Here is a 19,836-nt window from a genome sequence, read left to right as displayed (position 1 = left end):
TCCTCTCATACCAAAGGTACTGAGGATAATAAGGAGAAGAGGAGTAAGAACTATACTCATTGTTCCGGATTGGCCAAGAAGAGCTTGGTACCCGGAACTTCAAGAAATGATCTCAGAGGACCCATGGTCTCTGCCGCTCAGACAGGACCTGCTGCAGCAGGGGCCCTGTCTGTTCCAAGACTTACCGCGGCTGCGTTTGACGGCATGGCGGTTGAACACCGGATCCTGAAGGAAAAGGGCATTCCGGAGGAAGTCATTCCTACGCTGATTAAAGCTAGGAAAGAAGTAACCGCAAACCATTATCACCGCATATGGCAAAAATATGTTGCGTGGTGTGAGGCCAGGAAGGCCCCAACGGAGGAATTTCAGCTAGGCCGTTTCCTGCACTTCCTACAGTCAGGGGTGACTATGGGCCTAAAATTGGGTTCCATTAAGGTCCAGATTTCGGCTCTATCGATTTTCTTCCAGAAAGAACTGGCTTCACTACCTGAAGTTCAAACTTTTGTTAAGGGAGTGCTGCATATCCAGCCCCCTTTCGTGCCTTCTGTGGCACCTTGGGATCTCAACGTGGTGTTGGATTTCCTAAAGTCACATTGGTTTGAGCCCCTTAAAACCGTGGAATTGAAGTATCTCACGTGGAAAGTGGTCATGTTGTTGGCCTTGGCTTCGGCCAGGCGTGTATCAGAATTGGCGGCTTTGTCATGTAAAAGCCCTTATCTGATTTTCCATATGGATAGGGCAGAATTGAGGACTCGTCCCCAGTTTCTCCCCAAAGTGGTATCAGCGTTTCATCTGAACCAACCTATCGTGGTGCCTGCGGCTACAAATGACTTGGAGGCTTCCAAGTTGTTGGACGTAGTCAGGGCCCTGAAAATCTATGTTTCCAGGACAGCTGGAGTCAGAAAGACAGACTCGCTCTTTATCCTGTATGCGCCCAACAAGTTGGGTGCACCTGCTTCAAAGCAGACTATTGCTCGCTGGATCTGTAGTACGATTCAGCTTGCACATTTTGCGGCTGGACTGCCGCATCCTAAATCGGTGAAAGCCCATTCCACAAGGAAGGTGGGCTCTTCTTGGGCGGCTGCCCGAGGGGTCTCGGCTCTTCAACTTTACCGAGCAGCTACTTGGTCGGGGTCAAACACGTTTGCTAAATTCTACAAGTTTGACAACCTGGCTGAGGAGAACCTAGAGTTTGCCCATTCGGTGCTGCAGAGTCATCCGCACTCTCCCGCCCGTTTGGGAGCTTTGGTATAATCCCCATGGTCCTTACGGAGTCCCCAGCATCCACTTAGGACGTTAGAGAAAATAAGAATTTACTCACCGGTAATTCTATTTCTCGTAGTCCGTAGTGGATGCTGGGCGCCCATCCCAAGTGCGGATTGTCTGCAATACTTGTATATAGTTATTGCTTAACTAAAGGGTTATTGTTCTGAGCCATCTGTTGAGAGGCTCAGTTGTTATCATACTGTTAACTGGGTATTGTATCACGAGTTATACGGTGTGATTGGTGTGGCTGGTATGAGTCTTACCCGTGATTCAAAATCCTTCCTTTATTGTGTCAGCTCTTCCGGGCACAGTATCCTAACTGAAGTCTGGAGGAGGGTCATAGTGGGAGGAGCCAGTGCACACCAGTAGTCTAAAGCTTTCTTTATAGTTGTGCCCAGTCTCCTGCGGAGCCGCTATTCCCCATGGTCCTTACGGAGTCCCCAGCATCCACTACGGACTCCGAGAAATAGAATTACCGGTGAGTAAATTCTTATTTTTTATGTTTTGCCGTTTTTAATTTGATTAATGTTATATTTTAATGCTCGCCCTTAAAGCTATGCCCTGATCTAGAATACTGTTCTCTGTTACTCCCAACGTGAGTTACAGCCTGACACTTGATATTTTATTTCAGTCGGAAAGGGTCTACCTTCAGGTCTACCTGCCCAAGGGTGGGAAGGAGAGGAGCAGGCCCATGTTCTTCTGTAAGAGCTGGAGTATTGGGAAAGTTGTGGACTATGCAGCTTCTATAGCGAGTCTGAAAAATGACAACAACAAAGCAGCAGCGAAGGTACGTTATGTGTGCGTATTACTATTACTCCTATGCTACGGGGTGCCTTCTCACCTACTCTGTTTCATATTTATTACCCATCTCATCTACAAAACGATGCATGTGTGATTATATGAGCTGTAAGCTTCTAGTGTAATGAAAAATATACAAGTATGCATGCTAGTGGCTCCTAGAACTAGATCCTAATCTCACATGGAAAAACAGAATAATCACTTATTTTACACATGTGTAATCTGGATCCCAAGGGGCATATCCAATTACCTACAGGGTTTTACAGCGGGTGTGGTATAAAAGATCTACAGTCATTAGGTCAACAGGGTCGGAAGGTTGACAGGTAAAAGGAGGACAGAGGTTAAGGTCGATAGGGACTAAAATGTCAACCTGAAAATGGTGAACACACAAATGGTTGACACAAGTTGTTTTTCTGGGGGGGGGTTTTTTTCCCGTTTTTTGGGGTGTCCTTTTGTATGTTTCATCATATGTGACCACAATTAGTGGAAATGTGTGCCCTCGTGGGCTTGCTTTGCTCTCCATGCACTGGGCAAGGTGGCTCACTCCGCCACAGCTGCGCTCACCCAGTTGTAGTCCACGTGAATGGTAAATCAAGCAAAAGTTGGGAAAACATGAAGATGAAAAAAATTGTGTCGACATTTTGAATCTGTCGTCCTTTTACCATGTTGACCTTTTTACCTAATGCGCGTTGACCATATGGTGTCAACCTACTGACTGTCAGCCTATCATCCGGAACCTTTTACCGCACAGGTAAAGCTCCAGGTTTACCGTACGGAGCTATTCAATTATTCAGCATTTTTCCTGCATGGTAAACCCAGCCGGTAACACGCAGTAACACACAGACTCTGCATTAAATGCTGGAATCTATATGGATTTCCCCGCACATTAAACCCCAGAGGCTGCATTTACCACAGGTTTTTCCCAGCATTGGCCAAGGCTATGAGGGAATAAATCTGCTGTACGCACGGGGATGGAGAACCTAATTGAATCTGGGCTGTTAAGACCCACGGCTAATTGGATAGGCCCAAATGGGTCTGATTCAGAAGTGAGCACAGGGCACCCGTAATTGCTCCCACACTGCAGACACCGAACTAAGGGTCTAATTGAGAGATATGCGCAAACTTGATGTTTGTGGACCCTAACATGCACATGCATAACTGGGTGTGCTGAGGACAGTGGCAGCTATGCTACTATGTTCATCTCTGAATCCGGTCCTAAATGCATATATTCACCTATATACAGAGTTGTACAAATCTACGCTTTACTAAAATTGTGCCAAAGACCCTGGTGTGCCATGCTATCGGCCTCTCAAAAGATTCCCGATTGTTTATATTAAATATGCAAGAAAAATGGGAAAATTTTAACAAAATGATCTAAAACAAGCAAAAAAGTAGCAGACTAAAGAACATCAAGATGACTCAGTGTTGCTGTCTATCCATGAGACTAACAATGCGGTGAAACGTGGAAAATCATGTTGTACATGTAATACAGTGATCTATGATATATGTGACAAATAACAATGTATGACAACAAGTCAGTCAAGTACACCGTGACACTGTCAATGTATGACAACATGTCAGTCTTATAGATACACCGTGACACTGACTGTCGTAGGGCCGGACTATTTTAGCAGCAGTACTTTACTGCGCAGGGAAAAGGTGGGTAGCCTCGGGCGTAATTCAATTGCAGCCCATTTCTTGTGCGGTAAATTTGCTGCTAAAATACGTTAACCCACAGGTTCTGGGAAAAGTACCTGGAACTATGGGTTAACGTGTTCATGGAACTCGCGATAAGGGCACTTACCGCGGATTTTTGTTTGAGCCTCCCTCAGACTCTAAAAGAAATCTGCTTTAAGTGAAGCCTGCAAACTTATAGCGGGCTGTAATTGAATAGCCCCGGCAGACCGATTAGCCCGGGGTTAATAACTGAATCCAGCCCATAATGTTCTTGGCTACTTTTTCACTTATATTCTGCTACTTTTTCAATATGTGACTAGACTGTGCTTCTCCTTGGTGTCATAGCAGTCTCCAGTATTGCTGTGCACTTGCAACAGATCCATCTGAAAACAGGCATATTAATGCATACACACAACTCTGCAAGGCGTCATTTTTGCCGACGAGCCCTAACTGAACTTAGCCCATGTGAGTACACCCTGTTATAGCCCAGTTACCACTGCGCTTGACTGGCAAGTGGAAATGTGCTCAGTTTGTGTAGCTCTCTTCATCACCTGTAGTTGTCTATGCTTGGTCTCGGAGCATGTGTACAGAAAATATGCATTCCGCAGGCAGATTTTTGTTCAACCCTAAAATGGTTTTGCAGTAGCTTCCTAGATTATAGAACCAACGTAATTTTGGCGAGATCACCCCTAACTTTAAAGCACCAATTAGTTCTAAGCCTGGTTTTGCTTTATAACTGATTGCAGCTTTAAATTTAACAGAGAACTTGATGAAATCTCACCCTCCTGCAGCATTTACTAGATACTTCTTTCTATAGCTCATGTTTCAGCTTTTCCAGCTGTAGAACATCCGTCGGAGATGTTGTGTTCTTATATTGGGATGCAACGCATAGAAAGTCCCTATTTACAATTGTATCCTATGCGTGGGGCTTATTGCTGCTCTGTGCGATATTCTGCTTATGGGGGAGATGTATCAAATATTCAAGAAAGATAAAACAGAGAAATTACCCATACCAAAAAATCAGTATCTGTCATTTTTGACTGTTCTAGATAAATGGCAGAAGGTTATTAGTTGCTATGGGCAACTCCTCCACTTAGTCTACTTTAATGGTTTGATATATCCCTCCCTATGTCTCATTGGTCTTGTCCTTATTGTGTCATAGTGTTATGTGCTTTAAAATAAGATTGTGTGGATCGTCTATTTCATGTCTTGATATATATTTCATGTACCTATGGTGTCACTTTATGCCTGCAGAAGCTGCGAGTGTGTCATGCTGAGACGGGAGAGACTCTACCATTGGACAGCTCCGTGGAAATGTGGCTCACTAGTTCAGAAAATCGCTTATATAACGGTGGTACAATCATCATAGAGTATATGGATAATGAGTGCAACGCCATTGAAGATACAAATTCATATTTAATATAATGTCAGATCAATGAATGTAGACCTTTTAGAACTGTTCATATCCATCCAATAAATATATATTTTCTGTCAATGTTTTTACTGTTAAATATTTTCTTTTATGCGTGTGTCCTTCACAAATTGCATTCTATGGCCAAATTGAAATTTTTTTTCCGCTGCAGGAGATAGCAGGAGTGAGGATATGTATTTTGCAAGTTTGGGCCGGGGACTCATTACCCTTTTATATTTTCTTTTAATGGAGATTTATTTATTTATTTTTTAAGATTGTTAAAGCATACTTATGATTTTTATATACAAATGCAGATACAGAAATATATTTTGTAACCACTAGGGGGAGCCAATGTGTTTGCATTTCTGGAAATAGTCAACATTTTATTTTTTCTTCAAGGAAATGTTTTCCCATTTTTTGGTCCATACACATCCTGATGTGTATAGACAAGACTCTGGGCCTGATTCAGGTTCCAATATAGTTGTGGCATAAGACGCAAAGTACCAATGGCTGGTACTTTGCGCATGATCAGGACCGGCATGCGCAGGGTCCCGCGTTGTTGGATGCACTATTGCTGCAAATGTCAAGCGATTGACAGTCTGCCACCAGTTGGGGGCGGGGAGGGAAAAGCGATTGCCTTTGTGCCGAGGCCAGGATCTCAGACAGAGATTTCCTGGCCTCTTGGTAGGAGCTGCGGCAGCCAGCTAGTGTGACCCACTAGCCTCCCGTCGCACCAATGCATACTAGCGCATCTCTGCTGCTTCCAAGTCTGTGCAACTCATGGCAAATTCTATTTGCACTCAGAAAAGGACATTTCTATGAAAACTTCAAAAAAATGAATTAATAACCTATAAACACACAAACACCAATGTAGACAATATAATTTTAATTGATTTCCTACTGGCTGATTAGTTTGGTTCATTGATCACTACTGGCCTGTAATTGTTTTTGATCAGGTTATCAGAGTCTGTGGGCTATTGGGCCACCTAGATGTTATCACTTGTGATTGCTCCATGTGTGAGATCAGAAATATTGAGATCTGGGGGAAAAAAATATTCTCTGCTGTATGAACACTTGTTCTGTATGTTAGGCACCTTTGGAATTTTATTTTTATATTATTTACAGGATTTGGTGGATTGAAGGATTTTGTGGCTTATGAGCGCTATAAAAAAGTATTTACTAGCCTTTTATTTATTACAGCCTAGTACATGTACAGTAAATACAGATTCAGAACTTGTATACTTACGCAGCTTAGTTATGTGAAAATCAAGTTCAGACCGAGGTTATGTTCTATAAAGAATTTATGCCTTGAGCTATATTTTAAATCTGTACACATGGTTGGAATTAGGTACAGCAATGTTTATATATGAAACTGCGCTCCTGTGATATTGGGATTTGGCCCTGTCTTTGTGATTATTTTTTTTTAAATTTACTGTAATTTCCCATAGGCCTCTAATGTTGGCAGTGTCATGTTGATTTTGTTATAAGATATTCTGTCAGGGAGTGCGGACATTTACATTCAGAATCTTGCCTATCAAACTGCTGGCACTGTAATATCGACATCTTTTGAACAGATGGCAAATTGATGTCCACATTGATGACACAATTTCAAAATGTCAACATTGTGAATGTAGGTGGTCGCAATGTTGAGATGTTTTTAGGATTAGGCTACAATTATGGAGAGGCTGCAGTTAGGGTCAAGGTTAGTTTTAGGCCAAAATATCAAGGTCGACATTCTGAATGCCGACACATCATACCACACCCATTCAGTGTTCTGTTTTACTGGATGTTTGTATTTATGTAAATCCCCTCCCCCGAATAATTGCATTAAAGTTATAGGATATATGAATTGGCCTCCCCCAAATAATTGCATTAAAGTCATAGGATGTATGAATTGGCTCCAACGTTTTTACTAGTGATGAGCGGGTTCGGTTTCTCGGAAACCGAACCCCCCCGAACTTCACCTTGTTTACACGGGTCCGAGGCAGGTTCGAACCTTCCCGCCTTGCTCGGCTAACCCGAGCGTGCCCGAACGTCATCATCCCGCTGTCGGATTCTCACGAGATTCGGATTCTATATAAGCAGCCGCGCGTCACCGCCATTTTCACTCGTGCATTGGAGATGATAGGGAGAGGACGTGGCTGGCGTCCTTTCCGTTTATTGTAGAAGACAGAACTTGATTCATTGGTTGTTTATTGCTTAATTGTGGGGAGGATTGGGGAGCAGCTGTTAGGAGTACAGTGCAGAGTTTTGCTGATAAGTGACCACCAGTTTTTATCCGTTCTCTGCCTGAAAAATCCGCTCCATACCATATCTGTGCTCAGTGTGCTGCATAATATATCTGTGCTGAGTGCTCACACTGCTTAATTGTGGGGACTGGGGAGCAGCTATAGCAGGAGTACAGTGCAGAGTTTTGCTGACAGTGACCACCAGTATACGTTGTCTGCCTGAAAAACACTCCATATCTATGCTCAGTGTGCTGCTTTATTGTGGGGACTGGGAGTGGGGACCACCAGTATAATTAATATTAATAATTAATGCACTGCTGTACCTACCTCTGTGTCGTCATCCATTAAGTATACTATCCATCTACATTCTATACCTGTGGTGCATTTTAGTTTTGCAGTTTGCTGACAGTGTCCACCAGTATACTATATATAGCAGTACGGTAGGCCACTGCTGTGCCTACCTCTGTGTCGTCACTCGTCATCCATTAAGTATACTATCCATCTACATTCTATACCTGTGGTGCATTTTAGACAGTTTTGCAGTTTGCTGACAGTGTCCACCAGTTTATTATATATATACTTATAGCAGTACGGTAGGCCACTGCTGTACCTACCTCTGTGTCGTCCGTCGTCATCCATTAAGTATACTATCCATCTACATTCTATACCTGTGGTGCATTTTAGACAGTTTTGCAGTTTGCTGACCGTGTCCACCAGTATACTATATATATACTTATAGCAGTACGGTAGGCCACTGCTGTACCTACCTCTGTGTCGTCACTCGTCATCCATTAAGTATACTATCCATCTACATTCTATACCTGTGGTGCATTTTAGACAGTTTTGCAGTTTGCTGACAGTGTCCACCAGTTTATTATTTATATATATATATATATATATATATATATACTTATAGCAGTACGGTAGGCCACTGCTGTACCTACCTGTGTCATCACTCGTCATCCATTAAGTATACTATCCATCTACATTCTATATCTGTGGTGCATTTTAGACAGTTTTGCAGTTTGCTGACAGTGTCCACCAGTATACTATATATATACTTATAGCAGTACGGTAGGCCACTGCTGTACCTACCTCTGTGTCGTCACTCGTCATCCATTAAGTATACTATCCATCTACATTCTATACCTGTGGTGCATTTTAGACAGTTTTGCAGTTTGCTGACAGTGTCTACCAGTTTATTATATATATACTTATAGCAGTACGGTAGGCCACTGCTGTACCTACCTCTGTGTCGTCACTCGTCATCCATTAAGTATACTATCCATCTACATTCTATACCTGTGGTGCATTTTAGACAGTTTTGCACAGTAAATATAGTAGTAGGCCATTACTATTGATACTGGCATATAATTCCACACATTAAAAAATGGAGAACAAAAATGTGGAGGTTAAAGGGAAAGATCAAGATCCACTTCCACCTCGTGCTGAAGCAGCTGCCACTAGTCATGGCCGAGACGATGAAATGCCATCAACGTCGTCTGCCAAGGCCGATGCCCAATGTCATAGTAGAGAGCATGTAAAATCCAAAACACAAAAGTTCAGTAAAATGACCCAAAAATCAAAATTAAAAGCGTCTGAGGAGAAGCGTAAACTTGCCAATATGCCATTTACGACACAGAGTGGCAAGGAACGGCTGAGGCCCTGGCCTATGTTCATGGCTAGTGGTTCAGCTTCACATGAGGATGGAAGCACTCATCCTCTCGCTAGAAAAAAGAAAAGACTTAAGCTGGCAAAAGCACAGCAAAGAACTGTGCGTTCTTCAAAATCACAAATCCCCAAGGAGAGTCCAATTGTGTCGGTTGCGATGCCTGACCTTCCCAACACTGGACGGGAAGAGCTTGCGCCTTCCACCATTTGCACGCCCTCTGCAAGTGCTGTAAGGAGCACCCACAGTCCAGTTCCTGATAGTCAAATTGAAGATGTCACTGTTGAAGTACACCAGGATGAGGATATGGGTGTTGCTGGCGCTGGGGAGGAAATTGACAAGGAGGATTCTGATGGTGAGGTGGTTTGTTTAAGTCAGGCACCCGGGGAGACACCTGTTGTCCGTGGGAGGAATATGGCCATTGACATGCCTGGTCAAAATACAAAAAAAATCAGCTCTTCGGTGTGGAATTATTTCAACACAAATGCGGACAACAGGTGTCAAGCCGTGTGTTGCCTTTGTCAAGCTGTAATAAGTAGGGGTAAGGACGTTAACCACCTCGGAACATCCTCCCTTATACGTCACCTGCAGCGCATTCATCATAAGTCAGTGACAAGTTCAAAAACTTTGGGTGACAGCGGAAGCAGTCCACTGACCACTAAATCCCTTCCTCTTGTAACCAAGCTCCTGCAAACCACACCACCAACTCCCTCAGTGTCAATTTCCTCCTTACCCAGGAAAGCCAATAGTCCTGCAGGCCATGTCACTGTCAAGTCTGACGAGTCCTCTCCTGCCTGGGATTCCTCCGATGCATCCTTGAGTGTAACGCCTACTGCTGCTGGCGCTGCTGTTGTTGCTGCTGGGAGTCGATCGTCATCCAAGAGGGGAAGTCGGAAGACCACTTGTACTACTTCCAGTAAGCAATTGACTGTCCAACAGTCCTTTGCGAGGAAGATGAAATATCACAGCAGTCATCCTGCTGCAAAGCAGATAACTCAGGCCTTGGCAGCCTGGGCGGTGAGAAACGTGGTTCCGATATCCATCGTTAATTCAGAGGCAACTATAGACTTGATTGAGGTACTGTGTCCCCGGTACCAAATACCATCTAGGTTCCATTTTTCTAGGCAGGCGATACCGAAAATGTACACAGACCTCAGAAAAAGACGCCCCAGTGTCCTAAAAAATGCAGTTGTACCCAATGTCCACTTAACCACGGACATGTGGAGCAGGGCAGACTCAGGACTATATGACTGTGACAGCCCACTGGGTAGATGTATTGCCTCCCGCAGCAAGAACAGCAGCGGCGGCACCAGTAGCAGCATCTCGCAAACGCCAACTCGTTCCTAGGCAGTCTACGCTTTGTATCACCGCTTTCCAGAATAGGCACACAGCTGACAACCTCTTACGGCAACTGAGGAAGATCATCGCAGAATGGCTTACCCCAAATGGACTCTCCTGGGGATTTGTGACATCGGACAACGCCAGCAATATTGTGCGTGCATTACATCTGGGCAAATTCCAGCACGTCCCATGTTTTGCACATACATTGAATTTGGTGGTGCAGAATTATTTAAAAAACGACAGGGGCGTGCAAGAGATGCTGTCGGTGGCCCGAAGAATTGCGGGCCACTTTCGGCATTCAGGCACCGCGTACAGAAGACTGAAGCACCACCAAACATTCCTGAACCTGCCCTGCCATCATCTGAAGCAAGAGGTGGTAACGAGGTGGAATTCAACTCTCTATATGCTTCAGAGGATGGAGGAGCAGCAAAAGGCCATTCAAGCCTATACATCTGCCCACGATATAGGCAAAGGAGGGGGAATGCACCTGACTCAAGCGCAGTGGAGAATGATTTCAACGTTGTGCAAGGTTCTGCAACCCTTTGAACTTGCCACACGTGAAGTCAGTTCAGACACTGCCAGCCTGAGTCAGGTCATTCCCCTCATCAGGCTTTTGCAGAAGAAGCTGGAGACATTGAAGGAGGAGCTAAAACAGAGCGATTCCGCTAGGCATGTGGGACTTGTGGATGGAGCCCTTAATTCGCTTAACCAGGATTCACGGGTGGTCAATCTGTTGAAATCAGAGCACTACATTTTGGCCACCGTGCTCGATCCTAGATTTAAAACCTACGTTGTATCTCTCTTTCCAGCAGACACAAGTCTGCAGAGGTTCAAAGACCTGCTGGTGAGAAAATTGTCAAGTCAAGCGGAACGTGACCCGTCAACATATCCTCCTTCACATTCTCCCGCAACTGGGGGTGCGAGGAAAAGGCTAAGAATTCCTAGCCCACCCGCTGGCGGTGATGCAGGGCAGTCTGGAGCGAGTGCTGACATCTGGTCCGGACTGAAGGACCTGCCAATGATTACTGACATGTCGTCTACTGTCACTGCATATGATTCTCTCACCATGGAAAGAATGGTGGAGGATTATATGAGTGACCGCATCCAAGTAGGCACGTATACTGGCAGGAAAAAGAGTCAATTTGGAGGCCCTTGCACAAACTGGCTTTATTCTACCTAAGTTGCCCTCCCTCCAGTGTGTACTCCGAAAGAGTGTTTAGTGCAGCCGCTCACCTTGTCAGCAATCGGCGTACGAGGTTACTTCCAGAAAATGTGGAGAAGATGATGTTCATCAAAATGAATTATAATCAATTCCTCCGTGGAGACATTCACCAGCAGCAATTGCCTCCAGAAAGTACACGGGGACCTGAGATGGTGGATTCCAGTGGGGACGAATTAATAATCTGTGAGGAGGGGGATGTACACAGTGAAAGGGGTGAGGAATCGGAGGATGATGATGAGGTGGACATCTTGCCTCTGTAGAGCCAGTTTGTGCAAGGAGAGATTGATTGCTTCTTTTTTGGTGGGGGCACAAACCAACCAGTCATTTCAGTCACAGTCGTGTGGCAGACCCTGTCGCTGAAATGATGGGTTCGTTAAAGTGTGCATGTCCTGTTTATACAACATAAGGGTGGGTGGGAGGGCCCAAGGACAATTCCATCTTGCACCTCTTTTTTCTTTTATTTTTCTTTGCATCATGTGCTGTTTGGGGACAATTTTTTTGAAGGGCCATCCTGCCTGACACTGCAGTGCCACTCCTAGATGGGCCAGGTGTTTGTGTCGGCCACTTGTGTCGCTTAGCTTAGTCACACAGCCACCTTGGTGCGCCTCTTTTTTTCTTTGCATCATGTGCTGTTTGGGGACAATTTTTTGGAAGGGCCATCCTGCCTGACACTGCAGTGCCACTCCTAGATGGGCCAGGTGTTTGTGTCGGCCACTTGTGTCGCTTAGCTTAGTCACACAGCCACCTTGGTGCGCCTCTTTTTTTCTTTGCATCATGTGCTGTTTGGGGACAATTTTTTGGAAGTGCCATCCTGTCTTGATTGACACTGCAGTGCCACTCCTAGATGGGCCAGGTGTTTGTGTCGGCCACTTGTGTCGCTTAGCTTAGTCACACAGCGACCTTGGTGCGCCTCTTTTTTTTTTCTTTGCATCATGTGCTGTTTGGGGGCAATTTTTTGGAAGGGCCATCCTGTCTTGATTGACACTGCAGTGCCACTCCTAGATGGGCCAGGTGTTTGTGTCGGCCACTTGTGTCGCTTAGCTTAGTCACACAGCCACCTTGGTGCGCCTCTTTTTTTTCTTTGCATCGTGTCTCGTGTGCTGTTTGGGGACTATTTTTTTGAAGGGCCATCCTGCCTGACACTGCAGTGCCACTCCTAGATGGGCCAGGTGTTTGTGTCGGCCACTTGTGTCGCTTAGCTTAGCCATCCAGCGACCTCGGTGCAAATTTTAGGACTAAAAATAATATTGTGAGGTGTGAGGTGTTCAGAATAGACTGGAAATGAGTGGAAATTATGGTTATTGAGGTTAATAATACTATGGGATCAAAATGACCCCCAAATTCTATGATTTAAGCTGTTTTTTAGGGTTTTTTGAAAAAAAACACCCGAATCCAAAACACATCCGAATCCGACAAAAAAATTTCGGTGAGGTTTTGCCAAAACGCGTCCGAATCCAAAACACGGCCGCGGAACCGAACCCAAAACCAAAACGCGAAAAATTTCCGGTGCACATCACTAGTTTTTACTATTGCACTTTTACCTGTGATTGCACGGATATTACTGTATTTTTTTAATGCAAAAAATGTGTACTTCTCATAGGTTTCAGCTATAAGGTTATGAAAATGTGACAACCCGTACTCCATACACAGGCAATGCATGGAAAAGTACAAGTGCCTATAGGCCTGAAAAGGAAGAAGCTGTGTAACCACAAATACTTCCTGTTTTAGGGCATGGAGGGTAATTTACTAGTCACAGACTTGTATAGTTATGTACTAGTGCGCCCATTCCTGAACCTGGAGAATGTGCAGGAGTGCGCCCCATACGGCTTCCAGGAACTGCCCCTATGTAACATGAATGCTCCTACAGTATGTTCGAGGATTGAAAGCGCACATGAAATTGCAATGATATAAAAAGCAAAAATTTTGCTTCACAGTCCAGCTTTTGTTACTATAGGACTCCATTCAACCCATTAATGGCTGCTTTATAGTTTTTGTTATCTAAAATGCTGATGGTTCGATCATCCACTCCTAAATGTATCTTTTACATGTTGGTTAAGTGTGTTTGTGTTTATTACATGTTAGTTTGTGCGTATGCTTGTGAAATTGACGTGTAGGATGACGGAACAGGGCGCTCTACCTGATTCTTATTTAAATATCTTGTCCCGCAAAATATATATTTTTTTGAATCTGCGATATGAAGTGAGTGAGTGTCCAGCTAGGAATTGTTTTCATTTATTGATATAATTTAATATACATATTTTGTTTTATAGTGTCAAAATTGATCCCTGGACAAAGTACCGTAGCATTGCATTGTGTTGCATGCAGGGAAAATACAGTCTGGTTTTGCATGTAGCACACACATATTGGCCCCACAAAGCGCAACAGGGTTTTGCCAAGGAGCAAAATGACATCTTCTATATTGGTTTCCTCTAAATTCATAAAAAGCCTTCCTGCTCTCATCCTAACCCTCTGTCCCATGCTCGTTGTATCCCCCATCTCACCCCTGTCTGCCCCTCCCCTTTAGAATGTAAGCTCTAACGAGCAGGGTCTTCTTCTCTCATGTAATTTTTCCTTCCCTTATATCCTCATCTACTCCCAACATCCTACACGACACCTAACCCTTGGGTTCGGACGGCCTGCTGATTGAGTATTATGAACGCTGCTGACCCCTGACCCCTTGTGGCACTATATAAATAAAGGATGACAGAAATGGCTCTATATGAGTTCCTCAGGGGTGATTCCATTAGCAGCTCAGCACATCAGTGCAAGCACCATCGCTAGTTTTCCTTGCACTAGATAGAGGTGAGTTTACTGCCATTAGCAAAATTGTGCTCAGACAGACATCACGGACTGTACAGCGGCACATTGCCTCTAAGTGGAACAGCCCCTTAATAACTTACCAATGGATGCTTACAGCTTGCTGTACATATAGAACAAGAATAACAATGTATACAGATGACAATTTGTGGGGCATGGGAGTGAAGGAAAAAATAATTGTGATACAGTAATGTACTGGGAGCAACATGATGACCTGAAACATGATTGTTTTTTTTTTACTTTGAACGAAACACCAGTGAGGCGTGTATATTTGCCCTTTACCTGTGTGCATTTAGCGTTGGCTTCTATTACAGTGTCATTTATTATATTCACTACGTTATTAGTCATTACTGTAGTGTTTACCTTTCCTAGAAGGCATAACTACGATTGTCTTAATGGCTCTTAATATCTCTACACTTAACAACCTCTGTAGTAGGCAAATTAAAAAAAAGTCAATTAAAGATTACCTGGGTGGAACCAAAGAGTAATTCAGTAACAACCCACCCAGAGGCCCTTATTTCTTCATGGTGTCTATGTTTCCACAAGCCTGCTCTTAGGATATCACATGACATTCTTTCACGCCCTAAACAAAGAAAAAGGTATTTCTTTCTATACGTTTCAGGTCCTTAGAGAAGGGGCTGTGTCATCAACACGTCACCACTTGCTCAACCTGTTCTCCTGCTGTCTTATTGAAATACCTAAACCCCCTTCCTAAAGTGCCATTCATAATCCACCAGTCTGTCTACTAGCCACACTGGGTCCAAGATGACTGCTTTCAAAGGAATATGGACGAGGCAGTTCTGGACCTCCATGGCTGGAGAGTTCCTGGCTGTTTTCCTTTTTCTGGTAGTAAGCCTAGGATCAACAGCAGGGATGGATATTCCTGGACCCAGCAATACTCACATTGCCTTCTGCTTTGGACTGAGCATTGCCATACTGATCCATTGCTTCGGACATATATGTGAAGCCTTCTTGAACCCTGCTGTGGCAATGGCTATGATATGTACTAGGAAGATATCAGTGGCCAAGGGACTATTCTACATCGTTACACAATGTTTGGCTGCTATAGCTGCAGCTGGAGTGGTCGCCCTTATTACGTCAGAAGACAAATGGCCGGTTGGAATCACCAAGGTCAGTGTGATTTAGAATTAGGGACACAGACTGTGTGACTACAAAATAATTTTCTATATGCGCTCTAGGAATTAGGAAATGGATTTCTGATTATGTCTTGTTGGTTTAAGTAGCACGTGTGACTATCTGATAACCATGGGTCATCAGATGCCCATGAAAAATATATTACTTAATAATGTAATTAAGGTGTTATGGGCTAGCTTTGTTAGCAAACCAAAAAGGTTATCAATTGGGCAAAACTGTGTTGCACTGCAGGTGGGACAGATACAACATGTGCAGAGAGAGTCAGATTTGGGTGGGGTGTGTTCAAAGTGAAATCTAAATTGCAGGTACTTACCCTGCACAGAAACAATATAACCCACCCAAATCTAACTCTCTCTGCATATGTTACATCTGCCCCACCTGACACCTTTACACCTGATCAGCAGAGTGATCATGAAAGTGTGTATCCAGCTCAAGAGACACAATTCAGTCACCTGTGCTTAAGCATGGATACCTTTAAAACCAGGACTGTTAAGGTACCTTAAGGGGATGCAGTGAATTTACCGGCTGTCGGGATCGCGGCGTTCAGTAGACAGACACCGGAATCCCGACACCCGGTGATTAGGGAAGCCAATACCGGGATTGGGATTTGGAGGGATCCCGGGATTTAGGCCAATCCCAGGATTGGATGCTCCAATCCTGGGGATTGCGGAATTTACCTACCCCATTTTTCTCTAACGTCCTAGTGGATGCTGGGGACTCCGTAAGGACCATGGGGAATAGCGGCTCCGCAGGAGACTGGGCACAGCTAAGAAAGAATTAGGACTACCTGGTGTGCACTGGCTCCTCCCACTGTGACCCTCCTCCAGACTTCAGTTAGAAGTTAGAATCCTGTGCCCGGCCGAGCTGGATGCACACTAGGGGCTCTCCTGAGCTCCTAGAAAGAAAGTATATGTTAGGTTTTTTATTTTACAGTGAGATCTGCTGGCAACAGACTCACTGCAGCGAGGGACTAAGGGGAGAAGAAGCGAACCTACCTGCTTGCAGCTAGCTTGGGCTTCTTAGGCTACTGGACACCATTAGCTCCAGAGGGATCGACCGCATGGAACTGGCCTTGGTGTTCGGTCCCGGAGCCGCGCCGCCGTCCCCCTTACAGAGCCAGAAGCAAGAAGAGGTCCGGAAAATCGGCGGCAGAAGACATCAGTCTTCACCAAGGTAGCGCACAGCACTGCAGCTGTGCGCCATTGCTCCTCATACACACTTCACACTCCGGTCACTGAGGGTGCAGGGCGCTGGGGGGGGGGCGCCCTGAGAAGCAATAAATACACCTTGGCTGGCAAATATATCACAATATATAGCCCCAGAGGCTATATATGTGATAAATACCCCTGCCAGAATCCATAAAAAAGCGGGAGAAAAGTCAGCCGAAAAAGGGGCGGAGCTATCTCCCCCAGCACACTGGCGCCATTTCTCCCTCACAGTTCCGCTGGAAGGAAGCTCCCTGGCTCTCCCCTGCAGTCTACACTACAGAAAAGGGTAAAAAAGAGAGGGGGGGCACTAAATTTAGGCGCAAAATACATATATAGCAGCTATAAGGGGATATAATTTAGTTAATCCCTGTATTATATAGCGCTCTGGTATGTGCTGGCATACTCTCTCTCTGTCTCCCCAAAGGGCTTTGTGGGGTCCTGTCTTCTGTCAGAGCATTCCCTGTGTGTGTGCGGTGTGTCGGTACGGCTGTGTCGACATGTTTGATGAGGAGACTTATGTGGAGGAGGAGCAGGTGCCTATAAATGTGTTGTCACCTCCTGCGGGGCAGACACCGGAGTGGATGGACTTGTGGAAGGAATTACGCGAAAGTGTCGACTCCTTACATAAAAAATTTGACGACATGCCAAATGTGGGGCAGCCGGCTTTTCAGCCCGTGCCTGCCCAGACGTCTCAAAAGTCATCAGGGGCTCTAAAACGTCCGCTACCTCAGGTGGCAGACACAGATGTCGACACGGATACTGATACCAGTGTCGACGACGAAGAGACTAATGTAATGTCCAATAGGGCCACTCGTTATATGATTGAGGCAATGAAAAATGTTTTACACATTTCTGAAGTGACCCCAGGTACCACAAAAAAGGGTATTATGTTTGGGGAGAAAAAACTACCAGTAGTTTTTCCCCCTTCTGAAGAATTAAATGACGTGTGTGAACTAGCGTGGGCTTCCCCCGATAAAAAATTTGTAATTTCAAAAAAATTACTAATGGCGTACCCTTTCCCACCAGAGGATAGGTCACGTTGGGAAACACCCCCTAAGGTGGATAAAGCACTTACGCGCTTATCAAAAAAGGTGGCACTGCCGTCCCAAGATACGGCCGCCCTAAAGGAACCTGCTGACAGAAAGCAGGAGGCTCTCCAAAAAGCTATATATACACACACTGGTATTATACTGAGACCAGCTATTGCCTCAGCATGGATGTGCAGTGCGGCAGCTGCATGGTCAGACTCCCTGTCAGAGAACATTGACACCCTAGACAGGGACACTATATTGCTAAACGTAGAGCATATTAAAGACGCTGTCTTTTACATAAGAGATGCACAGAGGGATATTTGCCGGCTGGCATCAAAAATAAGTGCACTGTCCATTTGTGCCAGGAGAGGGTTATGGACCCGGCAGTGGACAGGGGATGCAGATTCCAAAAGGCACATGGAAGTTTTGCCTTATAAGGGTGAGGAGTTGTTCGGGGATGGTCTTTCAGACTTAGTGTCCACAGCAACAGCTGGGAAGTCAGCATTTTTGCCACAAAGAGAGCACCGTATTATCAGGTGCAGTCCTTTCGCCCCCAAAAGAGCAGACGGGGTAGAGGCGCGTCCTTTCTGCCCAGAGGCAGAGGTAGGGGAAAAAAGCTGCAGCATACAGCCACTTCCCAGGAACAAAAGTCCTCCCCCGCTTTTTCTGCTAAGTCCGCCTCATGACGCTGGGGCTCAGCAGGCGGAGCCAGGTACGGTGGGGGGCTGTCTCAAAAACTTCAGCAATCAGTGGGCTCGCTCACAGGTAGACCCCTGGATCCTTCAAGTTGTATCTCAGGGGTACAGGCTGGAATTCGAGACATCCCCCCCCCCCCCCCCCCGCGCCGTTTCCTCAAATCTGCCTTACCAACGACTCCTTCAGAAAGGGAGGCTGTGTTAGAGGCAATTCACAAGCTGTATTCCCAGCAGGTGATAGTCAAGGTGCCCCTACTTCAACAAGGACGGGGTTACTATTCCACAATGTTTGTGGTACCGAAACCGGACGGTTCGGTGAGACCCATTTTAAATTTGAAATCCTTGAACACATATTTAAGAAAATTCAAGTTCAAGATGGAATCGCTCAGGGCGGTTATTGCAAGCCTGGAAGAGGGAGATTACATGGTATCTCTGGACATCAAGGATGCTTACCTGCATGTCCCCATTTACCATCCTCACCAGGAGTACCTCAGATTTGTGGTACAGGATTGTCATTACCAATTCCAGACGTTGCCGTTCGGCCTGTCCACGGCACCGAGGGTATTTACCAAGGTAATGGCCGAAATGATGATACTCCTTCGGAAAAAGGGAGTTTTAATTGTCCCATACTTGGACGATCTCCTGATAAGGGCAAGGTCCAGAGAGCAGTTGTTGGTCGGCGTAGCATTATCTCAGATGATGCTACACCAGCACGGTTGGATTCTGAATATTCCAAAGTCTCAGCTGGTTCCGGCGACACGTATACTGTTCCTAGGGATGATTCTGGACACGGTCCAGAAAAAAGTGTTTCTCCCAGAGGAGAAAGCCGAGGAGCTGTCGTCTCTAGTGAGAGGCCTCCTGAAACCAAAACAGGTGTCGGTGCATCATTGCACGCGAGTCCTGGGAAAGATGGTAGCTTCCTACGAAGCGATTCCATTCAGCAGGTTCCATGCCAGAACTTTTCAGTGGGACCTGTTGGACCAATGGTCCGGATCGCATCTTCAAATGCGTCGGTTGATAACCCTGTCTCCAAAGACCAGGGTGTCTCTGCTGTGGTGGCTGCAGAGTGCTCACCTCAGAGAGGGCCACAGATTCGGCATACAGGACTGGGTCCTGGTGACCACGGATGCCAGCCTTCGGGGCTGGGGGCAGTCACTCGGGGAAGAAACTTCCAAGGACTTTGGTCGAGTCAGGAGACTTCCCTACACATAATATGTTCTGGAACTGAGGGCCATTTACAATGCCCTAAGTCAAGCAAAGCCCCTGCTTCAAAACCGGCCGGTTCTGATCCAGTCAGACATCATCACGGCTGTCGCCC

The 19,836-nt window shown here is 45.4% G+C and overlaps 2 protein-coding genes across 2 annotated transcripts in view; both read left to right on the top strand.

Annotated features, from left to right (window-relative positions):
* Nucleotides 1-5,236, top strand: part of ZFAND1 (zinc finger AN1-type containing 1) — a 64,993-nt gene extending 59,757 nt beyond the window's left edge. Inside the window, exons 7-8 of the mRNA XM_063924001.1 lie at nucleotides 1,898-2,053; nucleotides 4,996-5,236. Coding sequence (XP_063780071.1) covers nucleotides 1,898-2,053; nucleotides 4,996-5,166 — 327 coding nt within the window. The 3' untranslated portion in view covers nucleotides 5,167-5,236. The remainder of the gene's footprint in view (nucleotides 1-1,897; nucleotides 2,054-4,995) is intronic.
* Nucleotides 5,237-15,194: 9,958 nt separating this feature from the next.
* The window catches only part of LOC134928355 (aquaporin-4-like), a 46,829-nt gene continuing 42,187 nt past the window's right edge, over nucleotides 15,195-19,836 (top strand). Inside the window, exon 1 of the mRNA XM_063924000.1 lies at nucleotides 15,195-15,560. Within this exon, the coding sequence (XP_063780070.1) occupies nucleotides 15,195-15,560 (366 nt within the window). The remainder of the gene's footprint in view (nucleotides 15,561-19,836) is intronic.

This window comes from Pseudophryne corroboree, chromosome 5 (genome assembly GCF_028390025.1).
Source record: "Pseudophryne corroboree isolate aPseCor3 chromosome 5, aPseCor3.hap2, whole genome shotgun sequence".
Classification (NCBI taxonomy): domain Eukaryota; kingdom Metazoa; phylum Chordata; class Amphibia; order Anura; family Myobatrachidae; genus Pseudophryne; species Pseudophryne corroboree.
Note: the sequence above shows the minus strand (reverse complement) of the source record. Positions and strands in the feature narration are given on the sequence as shown.